The 26,813-nt window shown below is 33.6% G+C and overlaps 1 protein-coding gene across 5 annotated transcripts in view; it reads right to left on the bottom strand.

The window, feature by feature from the left end:
* The window catches only part of LOC150107502 (focal adhesion kinase 1-like), a 496,861-nt gene that overhangs the window by 182,452 nt on the left and 287,596 nt on the right, over positions 1 to 26,813 (bottom strand). For all 5 annotated transcript variants that reach the window (XM_090391922.1, XM_090391925.1, XM_090391923.1 and 2 more), the window contains 3 exons: positions 20,462 to 20,562; positions 10,468 to 10,583; positions 5,788 to 5,978 (listed from right to left, as the gene is read on the bottom strand). In XM_090391922.1, the coding sequence (XP_090248048.1) occupies positions 5,788 to 5,978; positions 10,468 to 10,583; positions 20,462 to 20,562 (408 nt within the window). The remainder of the gene's footprint in view (positions 1 to 5,787; positions 5,979 to 10,467; positions 10,584 to 20,461; positions 20,563 to 26,813) is intronic.

Genomic DNA, 26,813 nt, shown 5'->3' with positions numbered 1-26,813 from the left:
AACAGCACTAAGAAAGGATTAAAAATGTTATTTAATATGTCCACATTGGGGCAATTGTAGCTCTCTCACTTGGAACCTAACCATCCAGCTCAAGCAATTTTGTTCCTGCATGTTGTTGGATGCATCACTTTACATGATGGTTTCAACTATTGTAATTAATCCTGCATAGCAGGGGGGGGGGTGAAAAGGAATATTCATTTTTTCTTTTCTTTTAGAGTTACACGGTGATCAGCATTCATTTAAAAAATCTATGGAATTTACAACCGTGTTAAAAAAGTTTTTTTATTATCCCGACGTTTCGATCTTCACATCAAGATCATCATCTGGAGCATACATCAATATACAAGACAAGCTGAGTTACATTATTAACTGTAAGCTAAAGAAATGATGATTTGATCACATGTTATTCTACTGGCATGACCTATAGTGAAAGAGGAAAAAAAAAAAAATACATCAAGCTAAATTCTATTTACATTGACAGGAAAGAGTTTTTTTTTTCCCCCATTTTACAGTACTGTGAAAAATAATCAAATTATACGGAAAGAGGAAAGAATGTTTATTCCTGTCATCGTAAATAGAATTTAGCTTAATGTAATTTTTTTTTCCCACCAGAGGCCAGTAGCGTAACATGTGATCAAATCATCATTTCTTTAGCTTACAGTTAATAATGAAACTCAGCTTGTCTTGTATATTGACGTATGCTCCAGATGATGATCTTGATGTGAAGATCGAAAAGTCGGGATAATAAAAAAGTTTTTTTAACACGGTTGTAAATTCCATAAATTTTTAAAATGAATATTCATTTTATAATATATTAAAAAAAATAATTAAAGAGCATGACATATTTGATTATTTGTTACTATACTTGATTTACTAAAAGATGTAAAGAATAGTAAATATACAGAAGAGAAAGAATAGGCATGAATAAAAATACCTTCAGTACCGTAAAATGGATTATGAATAATTTTTATCTGTGTTATAGTATCTGGGGGTGGAGTGAAGAATACGTGCCATATAAACTCTAGACTTTCATATTAGCATCATAATAATAAATAATAATAAAAAAACGTATGAATAGATGGAAAGGGATTTGTTTGTGAAATATAAATCACTAACCATTTAAGAAACAGCTATTATATGCATTGCTAGCTCAGTAAATAACTATAGGGAGGGGCCTTATCCTATGATCTAATAATGCTGATTTGTGTGGGTGTGGCAGGAATACATGTGGGTTGCCAGAGGAGCAAATCATCTTGTACAATTTACTGTATTTGTTATGTTTATTTCTTTCTTTTTTATATATTTCACTCTATTTCCTGATAATTCTTTTATTTGCTATATAGTAGTATAATACATACATAAATAATTTTGTTCTTATAATTAACCAAAATTAATTCTTTCCATCAAAAAATACAATTCATTTTAGAACTGGAAAAAGATAATCAACTACCATTTTTGGATACCCTAATCAAGAAACTAGCAGATGGACATATCCAACTAACAGTCTCCCGCAAACCAACACACACACACACTGGATGCTACCTTCATTTCAAATCAACTCACCATATTTCCCAGAAGCTCAGCATAATACATATGCTCAAAAAGATCTCAGAAGAAAAAGAACTCTATGATGAACTTACTCATATCAGAGACATTAATAAAAAATGGCTATCCAAAGAATTTAATCAACAAGATTCTTCAGAGCAATCCCCCACAACAACAACAATCTACCATCACTCAATACAGATCATCCATAGTTATTCTTATGCAGGTACAGTGTCGAAAAAGATCGCAAAACTTTTAAAGCCTTTCAACATTAAAATGTGACGGACAGTCAAGACTGTCCATCATGTTTTAAGATTGCCAAATGACATTAAATGCTTTTTTCAAACATGCTGGAGCGTACAACATCCCATGTACTTGTGGTCTAAACTATATAGGACAGATGTCGAGAAGCTTGAAATCTGAAAAAAAAAAAAAAAAAAAAAAAAAAAAAAAAAAAAAAAAAAAAAAAAAGATGTTAATAACAACAGAACAGAAAACTCAGGTTAACCATCATTATTACTAACCATACCATTGATTGGGATAGCAGCTGACATATGAAAAACCTTAATAAGATCACCCAGTCTGCCAGAATTTAATTCCACTCAAAACTACAGAGCATGCTCTCACAACAGTGACTAACACAACACGCTCTATGCATGTAATATTACAAGTTCTGTTTTAATTTTTAATTTATACGATAGTGTTATTTCATTTTCTCTTACTGGCCACTTTGAATTTTCTCTTACCATTATAAGCCCTGAAGAAGCCGAACAGCCCTGTTGGTGAAACTTGTTGGCATTAGATGTTTATAAATCATGATCAATTAAAGATCAATATATATTTCATTTTAATTATATGTTTGAATGACCAAATATAATCTCAACAATTTTGTTCTTAATAAGTTTAATTCTCGGAATTCCCTCCTACCTGGAGTTTCACAATCCTGAGTTTTTAGATAAGCACCGATCTGCATACCTGTTAGTTTCTCTTACCATAAATTCCATTAGGTCATCAGAAATGCAGAGCACACTGCAGATGGATTTTCTTCATCAAGTGGTAAAAGTAGCTCATCTTTTCTACTGTACTCCTGAACTGGTACTGCTATGTTACTTACTGGATTCCATTCATTTGAAACTGAAAATTTAGAAACTTTACTTTGTGAAATATCTTCCTTGTCAGATGATGAACTGTTCTGTAAATACAATACCTGATTGAAATGATTATTTGAATTATTCACTAAATTTTCAAAAATTCAAACTTCATCAGATATGTTTTTATTTATTATTTTTTTTTGACAGTGGCTCACAAAACTCTTCATTAGAACATGTGGATTTCCCACATTTCTAATTGTTGGCTTTCATCAGATGTATTCTTTTTATAGAATACAGAAAGATTCATTTTCAGTTAGGAATAGATACATTTTTACTCCCTACATGTATACGTCTGAAGACTGAGAGCAGGCAGTCCCTATATAGTGAACAACAAGCCTTTCCCAATAGCCACTATACTGCAGATGTAAGAAAAACAAATCGTTTCATTGTGTTGTTGCTGAATAAGGTATAGACACATTTGCAGTCTATGTAATATATATCTGTCAACAAACAGTGCAATCAGAGACAACTGGGATAAAAACGGCACTACCTAATAAAACTTGTCCCTCCCACAGACAAGTTCATAGACTCAAGCAAAACCATTTGTTCTACCGGCAAATGAAGAATCTAACTATAAACAATTGTACTAACATTTGCCCAAATTTTCAATTACATGAAATAAGTTTCATTTTAAATTTGAAAATCTTAATGACATTGAAAATTTCATTTGAAATTTTCAATGTCATTAAGATAGATCAATCACAAACGATAACTTCAAAAGAGTTGTAACTAACATGCCATATAAACTTTGTGTCAGTGAGTCCATCCAATGTGAGAGTGGCACACAAATGGTAATGAGAAGTTCCATGGGTACAATAAAAGTGCAGAACACTTCCCGACCTGAATGTGCTAATTCTTCTAATATTTCATCTTAGTCACTGAGTCACATAAAACTAAGTGAAACACATGTTGACCATGTTGTTGTAAGACAGTGGATTTCTTTTGTTTTTACATAGCAAAATGATGAAAAGAAAGTTCTAAGTTTTTTTATATATGTGAACTGACATACTAATGTTATGCTCATTAATCCCACCCCCATTTTACTCAAGCAGTAAGCTTAATTTGGGCCCAATCAAATTTTTTATTTAATTAAAAAGTTATTTTAAGTAACTAATACTTATTTTAAGTATTAGTTACTTAAAACTACTTCCTGTATATCTCTCTCTTTGTATTTGTATTTTTTTTTTTTTTTTACATTTGGGTATTCACTTTATTAAAGATGCAAGAATTCTGAAATATGAAAAATTATGATAGTTTGAAACATATGCAGGATAAAATCACAAATTTGATCTTGGATGTATATCTATTTCATTGAGAAAAAAAATTCATTCTAGAATTTACCACTCACAGTTGGAATTCATACAAAAGAATCCAGTCACAGGGTATATATACACACAGAAATTTTTAAAACTTTTTTATACTATCTTGTATATTTATGATTTTTCTATGGAACATTAGGAATAATTATGGAGACTGAAAATCAATCAAAACAATGAAAATTTACGAAGCAGCTTATGGCCACTTCTCTCTCTCTAAGGAATTCTTTATGCACATCCTGCCAATAAAAGGTTTTAAACTACCACACCCTAAGTAGTAGTGTGAGTTTGCTAAAGATCAGATAATCCAGAAACCTTGTTCTGGAGACCAAACACACAACTTTTTAATAGCACGTCAGGTCACTCATAAACCTTGTGGTAGTCACACACAAGCCGATGAAATTCATCTACCACCTAAAGACATCTACAAACATCCATGCCCACATTAGGATTTTAATCTATTGGAGAAGGGATGTTATCCACTCAGCCAACCTGGCTAGCAATTTGCACAGTTTAAAACAAACATTCATACTGTCTCACTTAAATAAAGAGCCAATAGGCTTCGCTTCGGCGATGTAACATTATTTAAATTAAGGGGATATTAAATTTCAGATTATTTCAAAGTCAAATAAGAAACTCAAAGATAGGAATCAAAGAGTTTCATGCCAAACTATAAAAGTTTTGGCGAATTGTAGCATAAGCTAAAGCACATAGTTCAACACTAGGGCAACTCGTAACAAAGGTGGGTAAAGTTCTGATCACTATTCCTAGTATTTCCCATAATGTAAAACACATCTCCTAGGAGATGTTCGATGTTATACATTATGGTGGAAGGTCACTACCCAGACCAGTTTCAACCTTTATTGAGGTCTCATCGACAAAATTCTCAACAAGATTATAGCTTTTTTTTTTTTTTTTTTTAATAATAAGATTACAATAAGGTCCTGGCCATTTCATACATAAGTATTAAAAAAACCTAGATAATAATATCCCCTTAATTTTAATTTCCCCTATCCCCTTAATTTAAATAATGTTACATTGCCAAAGTGAAGCCTATTGGCTCTTTATTTAAGTAATTTATGGGTGCACCTTTTTGATAACTCGTATAGCAAAGTATATAAGTTCTCTTCGCTATAACCTCAGTATTATCTAGGTCTACCTACTCACTGATGAGACCTCAATAAAGGTCGAAACCAGTCTGGGTAGTGACCTTCCACCATAATGTATAACATCAAACATCTCCTAGGAGATGTGTTTTACATTATGGGAAATACTAAGAATAGTGATCAGAACTTTACCCACCTTTGCTACGAGTTGCCCTAGTGTTGAACTATGTGCTTTAGCTTATGCTACAATTCGCCGAAACTTTTATAGTTTGCTATATTCGGCATGAAACTCTTTGATTCCTATCTTTGAGTTTCTTATTCGGCTTTGAAATAATGTGGGATTTAATATCTCCTTAATTTAAATAATTCATACTGTCTTTATATATGAATTTATATCATTTAATATTTAAATAACTAGGAAATGCACAAACAAAGATGAACCAAGGACTAGTTCATCTTTGATTTCTTTTTTAAAAGGAATGGGATGATATCAATAACTAATTACAGCACCCCAAATACAAATTTCTTGGTAAAATATAATTTAAAATCAGGATGTAAAAAAGACATCAGATCATGACTTTAGCTGAAAATGTTCTCTTTTAGCTTCTAAGTTAATTAATGTGCAATAAAACCTCACATAAATTCTTTTATGCAATTTGAGATGCTTACCAAACATCCAGACATCACTGTAAGTAGTGAATCTCCTGAAGTTGATAGATTCAGGGGCCATCCATTTAATAGGAAGTTTGCCTTTTGATGCTTTATAGTAAGAGTGATCTTCGACCCATCTCGACAATCCAAAATCACCCAATTTGACACAATCGTGAGCTGAAACCAATACGTTCCTAGCAGCTATGTCCCTATATTTGAAAATATAACTTAAATCAAACTACATTTCAGAATTTCAGCAAGAATTAAATTACGTAACTATCAGATCATCATTAAGATAATCCAGCACCAATTTATTCATGAATAACTTTTTCAATTATAATTTTAATCTACATACTCATCTAATGACTTTCATTTAAAGCTTAGAATACTAACAGAAGAAATTAATTTTGAAAATCAAGAACATTAAACTAACTCAACGACAGACCTGTGAAATTTTCAATTAGATGTAATTATCATTATTTATAGAACCTTTAGTTTTCAAAACTGATTAAACAGTTTTATCAATATTTTTCCATGGTCATTATGCATCAACTAGGCACAAAGAATCTTGCATAACAGTGAACAAAAAGAGAACACAAAAATGGCTGCAAAATGAAAAAAGAAAAAAAGTCTAGTGATCTGCTCTCATGATGTAATTTTATAAATCTCTCAGGTATGGTAATGGCACTGATCTTTAAGTTTCTCAATTTCTTGGATAACGTGGAAAGATTTAGTAATAGTTTGAGTATGTTTTGAATGGTAGAGAACTTGGATCTGTTCATTACTGTAATTTTCTTCCAGTGGACTATTTAACTACCCAATGCATAGCATCAAAACGAATATTTATTATTCCACATATATTACATTTTATGTCATCTTTATTTTCCTCATTATTGATAGTTCTTTGACTACAGAAGACTAATTCAATTTATGGATAGATTAAAGGGATTTTTTTTATATTTATTTTAATCTCTTCACTACAGATCTTACATTCTTTGGAGAATGAAATGTTAGAAACAAATTTATAGAATTTATCAAATATGAAACTTAGAAATTCACCAACTTAGTATGATAGATCAAAACGGTGATAATATTCCAATGGAAATACCTTCAGAACAGAACAATATTAAGCACCATTATAGTAAAATTATTCGCTACAATAAATTAGTAAAAAAAAAATAATAATAATAATAACCAAAGCCCAGCAGCATCAATTCCAAATTCATTATAATAAACTTTCCACTTTAGCAAACTCTTCCTATAGTTCACTACACTGGAGCTGACTGCACTAGAAAAGGACAGGATGTTAAAAATAGGAACATTATATTAAACCTGATATCAAAATTATATTTCTTCTACTGTGTGCGTGAGAGAGAGAGAGAGAGAGCATGCACACACGCACGCACACACAGCATAGAAGGAACATTGATTTACACAATACCTATCATACCTCTCCTTAAACTTATTCAACATTAGAACACTCAACTACCACCTTTACTAACCACATTCTTACACAACTTCCAGGGTTGCCCCCTTGTTCTTTCCCTACTCTTTCTAAATGGTATTGTGAAATTACACAAATTAAAATGTAAACTGCATTATAAATATTGTTGCAAACAACAAAGAATAACTGTTCAGGATTGGCTGTTACTGGGATTCACTTCACTGAACCAGGAAATATCAAATTCTTATATAAAATTATAAATAAGAATAATCTTGATGCACATGTCTGTGTTTTAATATTCATCTTTTCAATATTTCTTTATTTTGATAATATTTGCTATATGTATAAAGTTTAACAGTCCTCTCTATTCATCTAAAAGTTCACATTGATATTCAGAGATGTAGTATGTTATTAAAACCCCAACCATTTTATACATAAATTTCAGCAATCTTGGTTATTACTTTTTTCCACCTTTAATATAATGTAAACTTGAATTACAACAAACTATAATCATATATTTATAAAAATGGACTACTAGGCTGTTTCCCAAATACTCAGTTACCAAATACTCAGATAGTAAGTTTTCTTTATACCATTGGTGTGTGTGTGTATGTGTGGCTAACCAGATTTGTAAATGTAATTACATATGCAAAATATTCTTTAAAAAAGGGTTTCATTTCCACATGAAACAAAAATTAGTCAAATTAACATTAACAAAATATAAACTTACTTCAAAAACGGCAAACTATGCATGCTGTGCTAAATTCTAAAAACAAAATTAACTGCTTCAGTTTCTCTCTTAATATCAGAAATGTTAATGAGAGAGAACTTTAATGACTACAAATAAACAAGCTCCAATTATTAATGTTGTTCAAGTGTAACTATTTCCAATCACACACAGTTGAATGACATATGTGACTGATGATCACTTGTACTTATAATGGCTATCCTAGTTAGCTCAATGAATTATCAGTTCATTCCTACGACCCATGGACCAGGGTGTTGCTGCCTTCAAGGCCTTGTCACCAATCTGTAGTAACACAGAGTCTTACTAGAAACTGGTGACAAGATAGTCCTGCAAGCTAGAGTTGGAGGCTCACAATGAAATGTAAAGCAGTTTGTGAGAGGAAAAGAGCTCTCAAATGAAGACCTTCCAGAGGTGTGTGTGTGTGTGTGTGTTGCAGAAGAACACGACCCCCCCCCCCAAAAAAAAAAAATTTAGGGTGAAAAATGTGGCAGAGGCATAAGAAAATCTGGTTTTTTGAAGAAATGGAGAGATTTAGCAAAGTAGAAGAATGATGCAAACTGCAACTGTTTGCTAAAGAGAAATTTATGCAAAAAGAAAAAAAAGTAGACCTTGCATAAGTGATGCATCCTCAGAACACTTTTATTGCGATTCCTGAATTTAAATATTTTTTGATGATGATCTACCTTCCTCTGCCTCTTATGATCAGCAGCTTTGAAGAATTACTCTTGCTTATCATGTTTCCATATAATTATTTTACTGGCAATTGCACAATACAATATCCTCATCTTAATGTTCATTTCAACATCGCAACTACCCACCAAGTTATATTTGCAAATTTTGTTATATAACTTTGAACTTCAACTTTATATCCACAAGAACTCCAAGGTCTCTAGCCTCATCAACAACTCCAAGCCAAATCTGACCAACATAATATGCTGTTGGATATCACATCACACCAAAGTGCATAACTTCATATTAACATTGAATTAACAGTCATTATTGTTTATCAACACTTCCAGCCTGTGCAAATCACCATGTAAATGCTGAATATCAGTAGCATCTCTGATTGCCCTGCCTATCTTTGCATCATCAGCACACAGGTAGAGATCTCCTGTCAGCTCCATTTCAATATCATTAATATATAGGTTAAACAACAATGATCCGAGGACTGATCCCTGGGGAACATCACTGGTCACTTTAAATCTGGCGGATTCACATTCGCCTCCTTCTTTCTAATACCTGTCCATCAGCCACCCACTTATTCCAGCCAATAGTTTATATTCCAATCCATATTTTCTGGTTTATGCAATAGCCTTTCCTGTGGTATCCTATAAAATGCCTTAGCAAAATTCAACAGTATCACATAATGCGTTCTTTTTAGGGAAAAAACTTAAACTTACATGAAATAATGTATTAGCTGTAAAATTTTCACCTAAGTATCATAGACATCATCAGTATAATAACAATGGAACACAAAATAAAATCACAATAAAAGAATCAATTTCAAACAGCATCAATAGGAACAATAGATGATCAGTAAATTCTCAATTATAAAAAAATAAATAAATAAAATTACAATAATATAATAATCAGGAATTTGCATAAAAATGATATAATAACATTTCCCATAAAAGGGATAACTGAAGGCCTCACAGTTCTCATATAACCACTCTATAATAAGAAATCTACTTTTATGTAAAACTTTAGTTAGTTTCAATAAAAAAATAAAAAAAAAACTGTTTAGTGGAGATGGCATGTTCTGCTAGGCCAGATACTCAAGTTCAAGATACTGAATATAAGTTTTATGTTCTTCACGACAGATGACTGAATCTGATAGACTGCACAAAGTAAGACAAACCACAGGAGGATCTTTTTCACCTGAAGACGAGCTTTCCCCACTCAAACTTCCATGTGTCTACCAGATTCCCTGCTCCTTGGTTTGTTGTACTTTGGACAGTCTGGCATATCTGCAGCCATCTGTCACGAAGAACATAAATCATATATCCATTATCTTGAACCTGAGCAGTCTGGCCTAGCAGAACATGCCATCTCAACTAAACAAAATAGCTTATTTGGAAGAAAACTAAACTTTTACATAAAAGTAGATTCCTTATAGAGTGGTTAAATAAGTAGAGATGCAAGGCCTTTCTATCCTGACCGAACTAAACAATAAAACATTGTTACTTTGAACAGTTGATCAAAGACTGATCCCAAAGAAAAATTAGAATGAACAGATATCATTAATGGCAGAATCACATCACAAATGATGTTAGAAAAGAACTTGATACAGTAGGCTCTCACTATCGCAAACACTGATATAACAAGCTCTGACTATAATAAATTTAAATATTCCCACCAAAGCCCAACGGACAAAATGTTTACTGAAAGAAATTCAATATAGTGAACTATCCACTACAAGAAGAAATTTCTGTAGTTTGTAGTGAGAGTATTGTACTGTTAGCATTCAAAAATATGTGATTATAAACACATGCAAAAGCATACTTACCTATGAACAAACTTCCTACTTTCCAAATAAGATAAAGCTGTACTCAGTTGATATGCATAAAGAATTAAGGTTGCCAAATCTAGAATATGCTTGTTATTTTGAAGATAAGCTCGCATCTGAAAAAATATAACACAACTTATTATAGGCAACAAAGCTATTTTATCTAGCTGTTACATTTTATGTATAACAATGGGTATATGAAACAATTCAAATTGCAGCAGACACAAGAGCTGAAGTCCTAATTTGGTGACCCATAGCATTGTATAAAAGAAGTATTACAGTTGTGTAGGATGCTGGTTTGAAATACAGTGAACCATAAGCCAGTTAATAAACATCCTTCATAATTTACCTTTTGTCTGGTGTTGTTACTTTATGTTTACGTAGTTTCACAAACTCCCCCCCCCCCCTCCCCAACACATAAAAGGCTAAAAAAGCCTATAGTGCATTTTACTCTCATGTGTTCAAATACAGAACTTTTCTCCATCCACTTTGGGTCTCCAATAAGCAAGTTTTTTTTTTTTTTTTTCCTGGGCCTCAACACTGGGAATAAAACCCACCTACAATCTAAAATTGGATTTATATGAAAGATATGAATGAATATTACTGCTATACCAATAGAAATTACACCTGTAATTACTGTTGGTGCAAAAGGAAATTCTTCACTACAGGTGTCATTAATGATTTAATGGCATTAAAAAAAAAAGATTTGAAAAATGGACACAGCAGCTGGTAATAATGGGCAAAAACTCAGTAAAAATGGGTCATACTTTTTGTGAGACTGAAATCAATAAAAAAAAGAAAAGGTCATAAGATAGTCATCATGTATTTAAAAATACATGATGGCTATCTTATGACCTTTTCTTTCTTTCTTTTTATTGATTTCAGTCTCACAAAAAGTATGATCCATTTTACACAGGATGGATGCTAGAGTGAATGCAAAGCACATGTATACACAAACATATCCAGAAAAATTGTGGCTTACAAACAAACATTTATGCACATACAACCTGCACACACACACATATACAAATTATACATATATATTTATGTGGAATAATGATCATCAAAACTGAAATCTAGTATGTTTGTTCTGTATTTTAGAGATATGGTAGATAAAATGTGTGGTCCCCTTATGTTTATGGAACTGGGTTTATTTTTCAATTTCAGAGTCTCAGTGGGAAGGTTGGTCATGGAAAGATCTTGTCTGGTTTCTGATTGCCTGGTTTTAGGCACATTTCTCTTTTGTGGATAGGTCAGTTGCATTTGGTGTTGTGAGTCCGTTTTCTTATTTTATTATTCTAATATTCTGGTGGGAGACTGCAGTTTCTGAAGTGCTCAATGGTTCTAAGAAAACAATGACTTTGGGGTGAAAATACAAACCAATACATAACCATCCTAGAATTTCCCTGTAAGTAATGCTGTCATAGCATGTGTATGCCTGGTTCTGTTCCGATGGTTTAAGCTTTATGAGGTTCTTCCATTTGCACTTCAAGCAGGACAATCACAAACATCAATGCCCATGGAGGGATTTGAACCCGCAGCCTCTTGGCTGGCTGGAGAGCAGATACACTAACCACTAGGCCAACCAGACTGGCTTTGCACTTCAAGGTTAAGATACGATTATTTTAAAGATAAGACTATTTTAAAATGCTGTTATGAAGTTTGCTAACTTTCAAACCGAAAGGAGAGTATTTGATTGCCAGGCAGGTAAGCATTTTGAGTCTTCTATTTGCGTCCTGAATTAAGTGTAGAGGATACTTGCAAATCAGAAATCACTTTGTTTGAACAGTATTATTATCCTTGTGATAGGCTGGCAGTTCTGCAATGTAACTGAAAGCATTCAAAAATTGGTTGGGAAATAATGACTGCTGATAATGCTTGACATACTGACTTCTGGTGGTGCAAAATCATTATATTTAGGAAGCTAATGACTGATCGTTCAAGGAAGAAATCATCTAGCATAAAATTGGGTGAAATTAGCAAGAAGGTGGTCATTAATGGCATCTACTATTTCTATGACGAGGATATTATCCGCATACCTGCTGTAGCAGGTGATTTCTTCTCTGTGCCTGGAGAAGGCACATGGTCTTTAGTCCTGTACAAAAGTAGCTTCTAATGAACAAATCTGCTTCATCCACGGTTTAAGAAGTTGGACATATATAAGATTACATATGTTGATATTAGCTATGTTGGCTAATCTTTTCTGAACAAAATGAAAAGATGGTGTAAGTATACTGTGTTTCAATAATGAAATACTGTGAGTTGGCATATTGAAAAAAATAAAACAGGATGAAAACTCACGTAACTTTATTAATGCAGAATTTTTGCTTAAGTATCATAGGCATCATCAGTACAAGATCACAGAATGGCAATTAAACATTAACAGACAATTCTAAAAAGTACCGCCTGAGTAGCTAAGGTAAGATAACTATAAAAGATCAATAATTTCCTAACTTATTTAAAAAAAAAAAAATTATATATATTTAGACAAAATACAGTTAAGACAGCTTTGACTGATTTAAAAAGTACTATCTCTAACAAAGGGGATAAACATAGACCTCTGGATCTGTTTAAGTTAGGACAGTAAAGTAAAGTGGCACGTTTCTTTATAAAGCAGTTCTATGAGGAAATGACTGGTTGTCCAACTAGATCGTATGGTCTTCCCAAAGTTCATGAACCAGGTATTCCATTAAGACCAGTTGTAGACTGTATAGAATGTCCAACTTATCTTCTTCTTCCTAACATGGATTTTAGGCCAGATGGCCTGATCCAGTCTCATGCCATCTTTCTCAGGCTTCCAATTCTTCTTTTTCTGCTTATTTTATATCTGTATAATATTTATGGTAGTCTGCTGTTGTCCATTTGATTTAAATGATCTATCCATTTTTGTTTATACTGTCTTGTGTATTAATTAATTGGTTTTATATTCAAGGAATGTAAAATTTCTTCATCTGTTTTATTGTCCCACTTGGTATATCCAGCTGTTTTTCTGAGAAATTTCATTTCTGCTGTTTGAATTTGTTTTTCATCTCTCCTTTTTATGGAATACCTGGTTTATGAACTTTGGGAAGACCATACGATCTAGTGGACAACCAAAGTTGCTTCCTCATAGAACTGCTTTATAAAGAAACATGTGAGACTTTACTTGATTGTCCTAACTTCACTGTCCAACTTATAAAATTTCTAAATTCTTATCTAATTTACTTGCTATTTCAACTAGAAGAACTGCTACTTATATAAAAAATACTTTGGATTCTAAAAATAAAATTTCTGATCTTCATTCGGACGCTTCAGATATTACGATTAGTTTAGATGCTGTATCCTTGTTTACTAATGTTCCTTTATCTGACACCACTGAATTACTTCAACTAGAATTTCCTTCAGATCCTTTAATTTTAAAACAAATTATATCAACAAATCAAAGGAACAGCTATGGACAATCCTATTTCTCCTATCACCAACTTCTTCATGGAACACTGTGAACAATGTATTTTTGATAGACCAACTCATTGGTTCAGATAATTGGATGATATTTTGCAATTTGGAATGGCTCTTCCTCTGAGTTATGGCAGTTTTTTCTAAATTAAATGCACTTCATCCCAGAATCCAATTACCTTAGAAGTACATAAGCAATTAGCCTTTTTAGATCTTTTAATTCATCGTCAACCAGATGATATCCTACTTTTTTTTTTCAGTTTTTCAGAAGAAGACTCATACAGGTCATTATATCCATGCTGAAGCTCATCACCTTCCTAGTCAAAAAATGAAATTATTAAATCATTAGTACATCGTGCTCATTCCTTATGTATAGAAGAATTGTTACAGAAAGAATTACAACATATTAATTCCACCTTTTTATCTAAATAGTTTTAAGGATTCTTTCATCAGAACAACTGTTAGAGTTATTGCATCTTACCTCAGCAAATACAGAAGAAATAACGCTTATTCATATCACTTATGTGCACGGCATCAGTGAAAGTCTTAAAACCACTGAATATTTTTATTGCCTTTTGCCTCATCAGAAAAATCTCCACCTTTCTCACTTCTCCTAAGGACAAACTTCCACCTCTCCATTATCCAAGCATCTACCAGATTCTTTGTTCTTGTGGGTTATCTTATTTCAGACAAACAAGAAGATCTGCTTTTATTCGGCTAGAAGAATAAAAATCTTATATTAAATTCCATGCATGAGCCTAAGGAGCCTGGATTTGAAGAGCATGCTATCGACACTAAATATAGAATTAACTGGAACATGATAAGTTCTTCATGAAAGTCATTTCCTCATAGAATGACTTTATAAAGAAAAATTCACTGTCCTTTTGTCATTCTCACACCTATTACCCAAATGACTCTACAGCATAATCACCAATAGAAAAATCCTCCTGGCTTCACATTTTCCCTCCATTGCACACATAATTGACAATGGCAAACGCCCCCCCCCCCCCAAAACCATTGCAGTTGACCAACATAGAATGCCCCAATATCCTTTTGCAAGAAAGATATAAGAAACTCGTTGTCTAAATTAGAACAAATAAAAGTCTCCTGGCCCTGATGGCATTCCTCCAATTGTCCTAAAGGTTTGTACACTAGAACTGACTCCTATGCCACCTGTACATACTCTCTTATTCCACTGGTATCTATTCCACAGCTTGGAAATTGGCCTATATTCAACCCATTCCCAAGAACGGCAACAAATTACTGCCATCTAACTACTGCCCTATCTCACTCACTTCAGTCCTATCTAAAGTGATGGAGAAACCACTGATTCCCAACTCCTACACTACCATCAAGACACTCAGCTATTAAACAACCACCAGTATGGATTCCAGATCTACTCTCATATATCATCTATCTCTGAACAAATGCCATGAAGGAAATTTGGCGAATCTCAAGTGGTTGCACTTAATATCTCCAAAGCTTTTGACCGGGTCTGCCACAAAGACTTGCTGAGCAAACTCCCATCATCTGGACTGTCTCAAGACTTCTGCAGCTGAATTGCCAGCTTACTGTCTATCTACCATCACACATAGTACACACTATGTGTGATGGTAGATAGACAGTTCCTTATCCTCTCACCATCCAACTAATGCTGGGAATCCACAAGATTCTGTTCTCTCACCAACTCTCCTCCTTCTGCATATCAATTTTTTTTTTTTTTAATTTCGTATCCAAACACAAGTAGTACAGTAGTAATCATGTGATACAACATGATTTACACCAAATTAGGATACATTACAATGAGATCAGCTTAGATTTGGTAGGTGAATTATACAGGGAAAAATAATTAAATATGAAAAAAGGAAACTATACATAACTTATATACAATAGATATGGTCAGATGTTTCTCCAGTATTTTGCACAATCAACTGCTTTCTATGAAGGATATAAGGTCCTCTTTTGTGCAAGGTGATGGAAGAAAGGGGCAAGCAAGAAGGTGTTCCATGGACTGGGTTGTCCCACACTCACAATTGTCTGGCCCAGTGAGGTATATCAATGACCTATTTCAACTGACCTCCAACCCAATACACATTTTTGCCGATGACAGCACACTGCACTCCTCCCTTTCATTTGATAAACCTTACTCCACACAACTCGATTTCAATGCTAGAAAAAACCAGTTCCATCTTATTTCTCATAAAAAAGATCCATTTTTTCCCCAGTATTATTTTTGATAACACTCAAATTTCCAGAAGATGAGTTTTCTATTCTTGGGATTACTCTGACATCAAGCCTCTCCTGGCATAAGCACATCACAACTATTGCATCCTCAGCTTCCAAAAAACTAGGATTTCTCTTTTGCTGAAGACATTACTTCACCTCTGAACAGCTGTTAACCTTATACAAATCACAAATCCTCTCAGCTATCGAATACTGCTCTTACATTTGGAATGGGGGCTCCTAAAAGTTCCTTCAAAAGGCTTGACTCAATACAAAGGAGAGCAATTAGATTGATAAATGACCCATCTCTTACTAACTCACTCTCCCCACTTTCACAGACATTTGGTCTCTGCAACTTGTATATTCTATAAATATTTCCATGGCAAATATTTGCCTGAAGTAGCATCAATAATTCCCCCAACTCAGTACTAATCCCATTGGAACATGTACAGTTGCCGCTCAACATCATTTCACAGTACACCTTGAGATGCACAGAAAAAGTTTCTTTTCCTCCTCCTTCATCCCTGCTACTTCTGTACAGTGGAACAGTCTTTCTTCTGATGTATTTCCAAAGGAATACAATATATGGGCTTTTAAATCAAATGTATACAAGTTTCTTCTTTCTCAACCCACACATGGTACTAATGTACTATAGGTTGATCAACCAACCTCCCGTGTATGGGCTCAACATAAAAAAGATTAACTAGCATAGCACCTTCCGCTCCACTTACAACTTTATCTATGTTTTTAACAACTGTAACAACAGTAATGCGAGGTAAGTTTAGCCTGAGACCTCTCTTAGTGTTTGATACACCATCATCACTAAACTTAATTTTAATCTTAGTATGTAATGTAATAGGTTTATGAGTTTTCTTCTTTCTTGCTGGAGCAACAGCACCCTTACTTTGAATTTTATCTGCCATTGTTAGCAACAATAAAGTAATTGTTTTAAACAGTTTATAATTCAGCAAAACATCAAAATCATAGAGAGAGAGAGATCAATGACATTGTAAACAAACAGTTCATTTGATTATTCAGGAGAGCATCAGGCTGCAAAAAACAATTGTATAAATGGGCAATGGTTATAATTTAAAAGCATTGTATGAGTGGATCATTGTAATGCAGAATATTACTGTACTAAGAAATGAGGATATTAATTTGAATTATGTAGTCATTTTAATTAAGCAATTCAGCAAAAAAAATTCTGCTTATCATGTCTGGACAAATATCACATTTCATAATATATGCAGCCCATTGCATTTTTTTTTTTCAATATGAAAAATAAAACAGTCTTATATCCCTATCTCAGATGACTTTTTTTTTTTTTTTAAACTATGTAATCATGAATAAGCCAGCCAGTGCCAGAGAAACTACTGATTAGTTATAATCTTTTATATGTGTGGATGTACTGTGATATTTCATAAAATTATTCCCATCAAATATATTTCAACATATGTATGCATACATGCAACAGATGATAAATCAGAAGTAAATAGGAATGAAGTTTATTTTTGTTTACTAACAGTGCAATATTAATGTACCTCAATTTATAAACAGAGTATATCCACACACACAGGTATATCATTCTGTGATTATAAAAAGAAAAAAAAATTTTAAATGCATTTTAATTCTCAAAAAGGAATTAGAGATGATAAAGGTGAAATGAAAACAGGAGAAAAAGATATCCTTGAAGTATGGAGTAATTACTTTGAAAAACTGCTAAATGAAACAAGCAGTGATGACAGCACAGTGATAAAAAACACTGACCAGGCATGCAGTCAGGAATACATATCCATACTTGAAGTAGAAAAAGCCATCAAAGGCTTGAAATGTGGAAAGGCAGCAGGAGTAGATGATATTCGACCAGAAATGCTGAAGTATGGTGTATAAGAGTCTTACAGTGGCTGCACTGCATAGTTCAGAAAGTCTGGACAGAGGGACGAATTCCCGATGATTGGAGTAGAGCTCTCATAGTACCCATATATAAAAAGGGAAATAAAACTGAATGTGAGAATTACAGAGGTATTTCCCTACTGAGTGTTCCTGGCAAGATCTATGCAAGTATACTTGAGAAACGGTTGAGAAGAATTGTGGAAGAAAAGCTTGGTGAAGAACAAGCTGGATTCAGGCCAAATAGAGGCTGTCAGGATCAGATCTTCATTTTACGACAAATAGTCGAGAAAGCATGGGAATATAACAAAGATCTGTATTTAAGTTTTGTCGATTTGGAAAAGGCATATGACAAGGTGCCAAGAGAGAAGCTATTCAATACGCTGCAGTTATATGGTGTCAATGGGGCATTATATCAAGCAATACTTAGTCTTTATTTGAGTTGTGAGTCAGCAGTTAGAATTGAAGGAAGTACAGGAAGATGGTTTAATGTTAAATCTGGTGTGAGACAAGGATGTACATTATCCCCTCTGTTATTCATTATCTATATGGATCACATTATGAAGGAAAGTGGTATTAAACCTGATATCAAAATTGGAGATGTTAATGTCAGCTCTTTGCTTTATGCGGATGATGTTATACTTCTAAATAAATCCGCTACAAGTCTGCAAGATTCTCTGACTAAATTGAATAGCTGTTGTAATAGATATGGTATGAAGGTCAGCAATAAAAAGACAATGAAAATAGGCAGAATCATTGAAAATGTCAACTGTGTTGTGAATGGAGAACCTGTGGAACAAGTAAAACATTTCAGCTACTTAGGCACAATTTTTACTGAAGATGGTAAACTAAATATAGAAATAGAAAACAGAATCAGCAAAGCTGGTATCGTGGGAAGTCAATTGAATAAATTCATATGGAATAAGAAAGAAATTAGTCGGAACACTAAATTAGCTGTATACAAGACTGTGTTCAAACCAATTTTAACTTATGGATCTGAGAGCTGGGTCAGAAGTAAAACACTTGACCAAAGACTAGAGACCGCAGATATGAGAGTCCTGAGAAAGATTAGAGGCGTGAACAGATGGCATCAATGGCAATATTATATTAAAAATGAGGATATTAGGAAAGAACTTGACATTGTCAGCATCCAGGAATGCGTTAGCAGAGCTAATCTCAGATGGTATGGTCACTTAAATAGAATGGGAGAGGAAAGATTAGCAAAACAAGTGTTCTCTGCCAGGTTGGCAGGAAAACGACCCAGAGGAAGACCAAGATATAGGTGGATTGATACGGTACAAAGTGCCTTAGACGATAGAAATATAAGATCTGATAATGTTGGAGTCTTGACAAGTAACAGACTGATTTGGAGGAAAATTGTAGATAGGAAGTTAGTAATGATGTAATTTTTTCATGTAGTACTGTCATCCTGTACACCTCTTGAGGGTACATGGCAGGAATTTGATGATGATGATGATGATTCTCAAACCATAACTAAATATATTTTAATTCTTGTAGCAAGGCTTATACATTGGTCATACATAACTGGTAATTAACTTAAGAAAATTACAACGCATAAAACGGATATTAATTAAAGGAAACTTTAATGAATACCTTCAATATTTCGGCAACGTCACGTTGCCATCTTCAGGAACATACAAATATGGTATGTGCACGCAGACACTAACAAAAGCAAATGAGGAAGAAGGCAGGAAACTAATCTTGTTCCTAAAGTCCTAATGGTACCCCCTAGTGGGCTAATTGGGTTGTTTTGGCTGTTGGGCTGAAGTTCTTATGATGCAAGTCTCCCAAATTTGGGGCAGTTTCATGCACCGAAATTTGTTGAGGTTTGGAACGTTTTTTTTAGAGCCACTGATGATTCCATGAATAATCTTTCATACTTGAACTTGCTGCGGTGTATTATTTTAGTTTTCTTCCAATGAATTCTATGGCATGGTCTGCAAGCCCTGAATGGCTTTACTGGTGAAACCAGATGTAGTCTTTGTGTTCTGAAATCCTGATATTCGCTGTCCTGCCTGTTTGGCCAAAGTAGGACAATTTACAGCTGCAAGGGACCTGGTATACACCTGGTAGGTCTTGGGGGAAGTGGTTGTTCTTTGATAGAGCGGATAAGGGATGCCAGCTTTTTATATAGTCTATAACAAGAAGTTAGGTCATATTTTTTGACCCCAAAAAATACTAAAACCAGTAAACCACAACCCCCCCCCCCCCCTTCACAATAAAGATTACACTAAATCTATCACCATCCCCTACATCCGGGGCACCTCTGAGAAAACAACCAATATCCTCAAAAATGTACTTGTGAATTTACTTCTGTCATCATTTCCTATAATGTATTCTCAAATGCACATATACATACATGTGTACATGTGCATTTACTTTATAGGCACATCTAAATTTAATAAGAAATTAAATTAACATATACCTCGCCATGTTTAGCTAACTCCATAACTATCCATATTGGAGAGTCAGAGCATATTCCAGTCAGGCGGATAATATGTGGATGATCAAATTGTTGCATAATATCTAAGAAAGGAAAAAAGGGAGAAAAAATAAAAATTGTAGTTTAAAAATTTTAACACTTAAATTCATTTTAAAAAGATAAAAAAATTATCTGTGACACATTTCAAATGTATCACAGATAATTTAATAATATTACTATAATCCAGATTACACTGATTTTATTTATTTAAAATGAGCAAAATCCATATAAATCAAATTCAGTAATATTTATAAACGCAAGAATATTAGTTATAAAACAAACTGGTACAAATTAATAATTATGAAATGCAATAAAGGTTTATGCAAGGGTCTCAGGACTTGGCTAATTTATTAATGTACTGCAGAACCACAAAATATATCAAAAGTGACTATAAAAAAAAATAATATAAGAAGTGTGACTGAAGGTACTGTTTCAATAAAAAATAAAAAACTGCCAAAGCTATTTAATCATTTTTAAATAATTTAATAAAATTTTAAGTGACAGAGACTTTTGAATAATAACTAATGCATCAAATTTCTAGGTTTGGAAACCACACAAGTAATATGATTTATACAATTTTCTTTTCAAATACAATATTACTTCATGCTGATAAACAACTGAAATTAATAATTGGTCCATGACTTAACAGAAATGCAAGTCCTGTCATAAATGATGCTGGGTAAATGGTTCTAGATCAGCCAACACACACACATTAGCAGTTCTCAAAAGAAAAAATTTAAATCTAACCCACTGTAATAAAACAAAGGTCTCATCTTAAACCAGCTTTGGTCACCATATATCAAAGACCTACATATTAATGAATTAAGCTATGAGAGAAGTTAATACAGCACACTATAACAATGAGCCATGCATTTAGCATCTTGATACAACATCTAGTTTATGCTCACATTTGATGTATAACAGTTATTAATTTAGAAATCTCTCTGCTAATAGTTTTTTCTATCTGCATTTGCTGCAACCTGCTAGGACCTCAGTTATAATTAGAATATGCAGCTCTGTTACAACTCATGATTCCATACCTGCATTGTTTAATCCACTGATCACATACTAAAGATGACTACGAAATACTAGTTGGAAATTTTATAAATAAAGATGACTAATTACCTTACATAAGTAATCTGCATATTATCTGTTTGCAATAAGGAAACTTATGCCTCAATTAAAAGACATTTTCAATAAATATTTTGAACCTCTGCTGAAAGTGCAATTCTAACTTATAATATTGTGGATATGAAATTTGAGTTTTGGTTTAAGATATTAAAATTTTTAAATGCAATAGTCACAATTTACCTCTAGATAAGGAATTACACAGACAGATACCTGTGTAGACCTATTTATCACATTTACTTATGATCTACACTCATATTAAATTAGTTTAAAAACTGAAGTTAAATAATTTATACATACATTATATCCACTCACCCCCCCCCCACACACACACATAGTCCCTGATTTACATGAGTACTTATGCAAACTTTACATAACTAAAATTTTACATCCTCATCCGTTAATCACACCCTACTGCTTACATGTTTACATACATGTATGCACATTCGCATGTTTCAAAGTTATTGCTGTTAGTTTCATTCACACACAAATTAGATTCCAATGTATTAATGAAAAGTAACGTAATACAGCATAAATAGTAGGAGAAAATGGGGGGGGTTAATTTGGCTGTTTACCCTTCTTATGAAATTATCAAGAGATGACTGAACAGTTTTTCATTTATTTCTAGATCGATTTTGGAACATTTATACAAATGGGATCCCTTTTTCCACTTCTGTTCCTTTTTTCTGTTCCTTGCTGAAGACTGCCATTAGATGGAGTGCAAATAAGTAGTCATGTCAAATACAATTTTTAAAATTCACCATTTCCCTAGCCCTTCAGGATAATTTACATAAGTTGGAGACTGCCTATATATATATATATATATATATTAAAAAAAAGTGGAATGAGAGCAACTGGTTGCAGATCAACACAGCTCTCTAGCCACTGATAAGAATGGATAATAAGAGAATACTAACTATTGGGTTGGCAAATAAGTTTGGTTTTTCAGAGTGGAATGAAACACATTTTATTTAATATATATAATATATACTAGTCAGTTATATATTGACCCTCTTTATCAATGACCTCTTGCCATCTGTTTACCAACTTCATTTATGTCGCATTCATAATCGGAAGGTGCCAGGTCCAGTGAATACGGAGGATACGGCAAAACATACCAGCCAAGACATAACAATTTACTCCAGGTTATTAACGATGTGTGGGGTCCGGCATTGTCGTGGTGAAAAACAACTCCTTTCCAATTTGCCAATTTAGGATGTTTTGTACTAATTGCATGGGCCAGTCGCGTTAACTGTGAGCAATAGACAGTTGAATCAATCATTCTGCCAGATGGTAACACCTCATAGTGGACAACACCTTTATAATCCCACCACACACACACACACACACACAGAGAGCATAATCTTCTTTGGGTGCAATCCCGCTTTCGATGTTGTTTGTGGCGGTTCGCTCTTATGCCCCCATGATCTTTTACGTACCATGTTATCATACATGACCTATTTTTATCTCCCATAATCATCCACTTCAAAAATGGGTCTTTTTTCTTGGTGATGTCGCAGCGAATCACAGATGGATATGCAAGCAGTCATATTGGCCTCAGTCAATTCATGCTGCACCCAAACACTGAGTTTTTGAAACATATCCCAGGTTGTGCAAATGGTTTTCAATGCTTGTATGAGATATCTTCAGTACTGCAGCAATCTCCTGCACTGTTTGTGATGGATTTTTTGTCAACGATATCCTTCACAACACTTGAATCAATCGACTACATCAGTAATCAGTTTTTCTATTTTCATTTTTATTAATTTTGAAGTAAAAAAATGCAAAGTCAACAAAAAAAAAAAAAAAAAGAGAAGGTAGCTAAAAATGTTTTGCTTGAAGTCGCAAAAATCCTAGAGCTGATTATGAATGTAGGATTAATGAACAATAAATTATCCAAATGTGTCGCTGCAAAGAAATGAAATTGTTAGTAGAAGGAACTGATGAATAATCTAATATTGAAGATATTCATATGAGGAAGGAAAGTATGGAGGGAGGGAGGGAGGGAGAGAGAGAGAGAGAGAGAGAGAGAGAGAGAGAGAGAGAGAGAGAGAGAGAGAGAGAGAAACTTAGGGGTTGAAGGAAAAAAATTGGCTAATGTTGACAAGTTTATATTTAGCAGATTTTGAAGAATGAAACTGAAGCAAAACATGGCGGTTTAAGGGAATCATTTTTGTAATGATGCAGACTGTAAATGAATCTTAGTACAACAGATATCATAGCAGGCAGAATAGTTGCAGTTTGTGGAGATCCCATGGTATGAGAAAGATATATATTAAGCAGAATGTTAAGGATCTAATGATGCTATTAATGAGGAAAATGAAAAATACTGTAGTATTCATATTAGCTGGAACAAATTACTTAACATTGGGATAAGATTTTGGAAGATTTTTCAGAATTTATTTTGGCTGCAACAAGAATAATTTATATACAAATCCCATGAGATAGATACACCTAAGGCACATCAATGATGTGTGGGTGGGGGGGGGGGGCAGGTGAGAGTTGGGAAAGAAGAATCCTACTGACATTTTTCTTGAATGTTGGAGGCAGTACTTGCTGAGGAATACTTTGTGAGGAGGGTTGTTCTAAAGGATAGAAGTAGATGGAATAAAAGATAGAGAAGAAACAGTTTTGGTGACTGCAATTTGTTTTGCAGTTAAACTGAAAAGGGATGTTGCACTGATGGTGGCAAGTTCAGTGGAGAAGTGACTATGGAACAGTATCTGAGATAATGATACAATGAACAGTATCTGAGATATCTGAGAAGTCAATCAGGAAGGTGTCTTTAATCAGCTGAATCACTTTCCTCTCAATAGCATTAAGAATTTTTAGGAAGGATTTAGGAATCCTAAATATGTGAACAGCATTCTAAGGATGGATAGATTAAGGATTTGTATAGTGTTAGTAGATAGATGGGTGAAAAGTGGAAAAGACTGTCTAGTTCTTTAGTGAGATGCTATTGTGTGGTGTGTTTATAGCAGGAGAGACTAGAAGTAAATGTTAGTCCAAGGAGGGAGAGATCATCCTGTTTGGAGATTTGTATTTTAATGAATGGTAAGAAAAAAGGGAAGACTTTGTTTTTTGGTAGCAGTGAAGGTAATCAGGTTATCTTTGCCCTATTGAAGAATGGCATTGAGATTAGTGTTTAAGGCACTGGCTGCAGATGATCTTGAAGCTTGGGATGTTGAATGGACTGTACTATCATCATTAATGCAGTGAATAGAATTATTGGTGATTTACAGCAGGCAGAGAATAGGTGAGGTATCTCCCACTGGTGGGCAAGCTCAAAGAGAGGAATTATCCACTGTGACACAGTGAATCACAAGAGAGAAAGCTTACTACCCAATCACAGAGGGTGGCAATTTACTGAGTAGGCCTCTATACCAGATATGAACAAATGTTCATGAACAAGAACAGTATATTTCTCCAAACTTTTGCATAGCAATAATAAAATCACCAATAAAGAAGTTACATCAAGGAATTAAACTTTCACCAACAGTTAACTTAAACACTCTCCTCTTTGCCGACGACCAAACAATAATTACAAATTCTGATGATAACTTACAGAAAGCTATTTTAAATCTAAATGAGATATCCAAAGATTAAGGTATGATAATATCAAGGGAAAAATCAAAAACTATGGCCTTTAAAGGACAAGATCCAGCAAGAACTAAAATAGTAATAGATAACAAGATCTTAGAACAGGTGAATTCATTTAACTACCTAGGATGTATGATCACATATGAAAATGAAAAAGATATAAACGTAAAAATTGCAAAATATTTAAAAATAACAGGTGTAATTAACTCTATATTTAAACCAAACCTAGTTCAAAAACAAACCAGACTAAAAGTATACAATACATTAGCCCTACCAGTCTTAATGTATGGAAGCGAAATCTGGACAATAAAACAAAAAGACAAACAAAGATTAACAACAGCAGAAATGAAGTTTATGAGAAAATATGCAAAGTATACCCTATTTGATCACAAAAGAAACGAAGATATTATGAAAGAATTAAACCAAGAACCAGTAATAGAAAAAAATTAAAAAATATAAACATAAATGGATGGAACACGTTCAAAGAATGAAAATAGAAAGATTACCAAAACAAGCCTTAAAGTACAAACCATTAGGAAAAAGAAAACCAGGACGTCCTCTTAAACGATGACTTCTAAGGCCGGAACAGACCATGCTAGGCCTAAATCCTTGATACACATGATGATGACCAATAAAGAAGAATATATGCTTGCATTTGAAAATTCATACTAAATCTGAATTCTTCCAAAAAAAAAAAGGAGAATAAGTGTCAGCCAAGCAATATGACTTGCCTCTGACTCATGACATGCTTACTATCATGCAAATTACCTAAATAGTTGTGACAGTAGTCAGATGGCAGAAAATGTCATTAGCACAGCAAACAAAAAGGTAACAGCCACAGAAAAGGAAAGTACAGGGATAGCAGGGTGCAGCAGATGTAAAAGGATAACATAGGAGCCATAAAAGATGGAGCAGAGAAAATAAAGTAGACAAGTCTAGACCTGAAATCTAGAGGGATGAGTTGGAGAGTAACAGTATAGCTGAGAAGGCTACGAAGGTAAAAGTCAAGTGTGACTCCTTGTAAATAGAAAAACTCAAGAGTGAGGATAACCTTAAGTGAAATATGGTGAACAAGCAGGAAAAGATGAAATGGGACATAGGACTCCAACCTGTCACCTCAGAAATAGTATTGCTAAGAATATTTGCTTAAGAATTTATTAAAGCCGATTAACTGTGGTGAACAGCCTATAAAGTTCCAATGGAAGATAAATGTCCTTGGAAACAGAAGTGGTGCAGCATGAAATCTTACTCAATATAATTTTGTAAGATTTCATGATGTGTCCTATTTGCTTTAACCAAAGTGAGCTGATATGTTGTTATATTAAGAACAAAAAAACAATGACATTAATATATAGGAACATTAAGCTTTGATGTTCAAGCCTTAAGGAGTAATGATCTCGCATAGTGAAGTATGGATACATTGATAAAATGTATTGTGAACTCAAATTATTAAAACTTAATCCTGAGTTATTTAGAACTCAAGTTACGGACTCCCATATGAGAAGTTCAAAGTCGAGATCTAAAGCTCAGGTAAGTCAATATGAATTATGTTTAAGGTTTGAGCTGC

The sequence above is a fragment of the Typopeltis vanoorti genome, chromosome 4, assembly GCF_054136105.1.
Source record: "Typopeltis vanoorti isolate ZY-2024b chromosome 4, IOZ_Tvanoo_1.0, whole genome shotgun sequence".
In the NCBI taxonomy this organism is placed as follows: domain Eukaryota; kingdom Metazoa; phylum Arthropoda; class Arachnida; order Uropygi; family Thelyphonidae; genus Typopeltis; species Typopeltis vanoorti.
The sequence above is the reverse complement of the archived record's forward strand: the minus strand, read 5'-3'. Positions and strand labels throughout refer to the sequence as shown.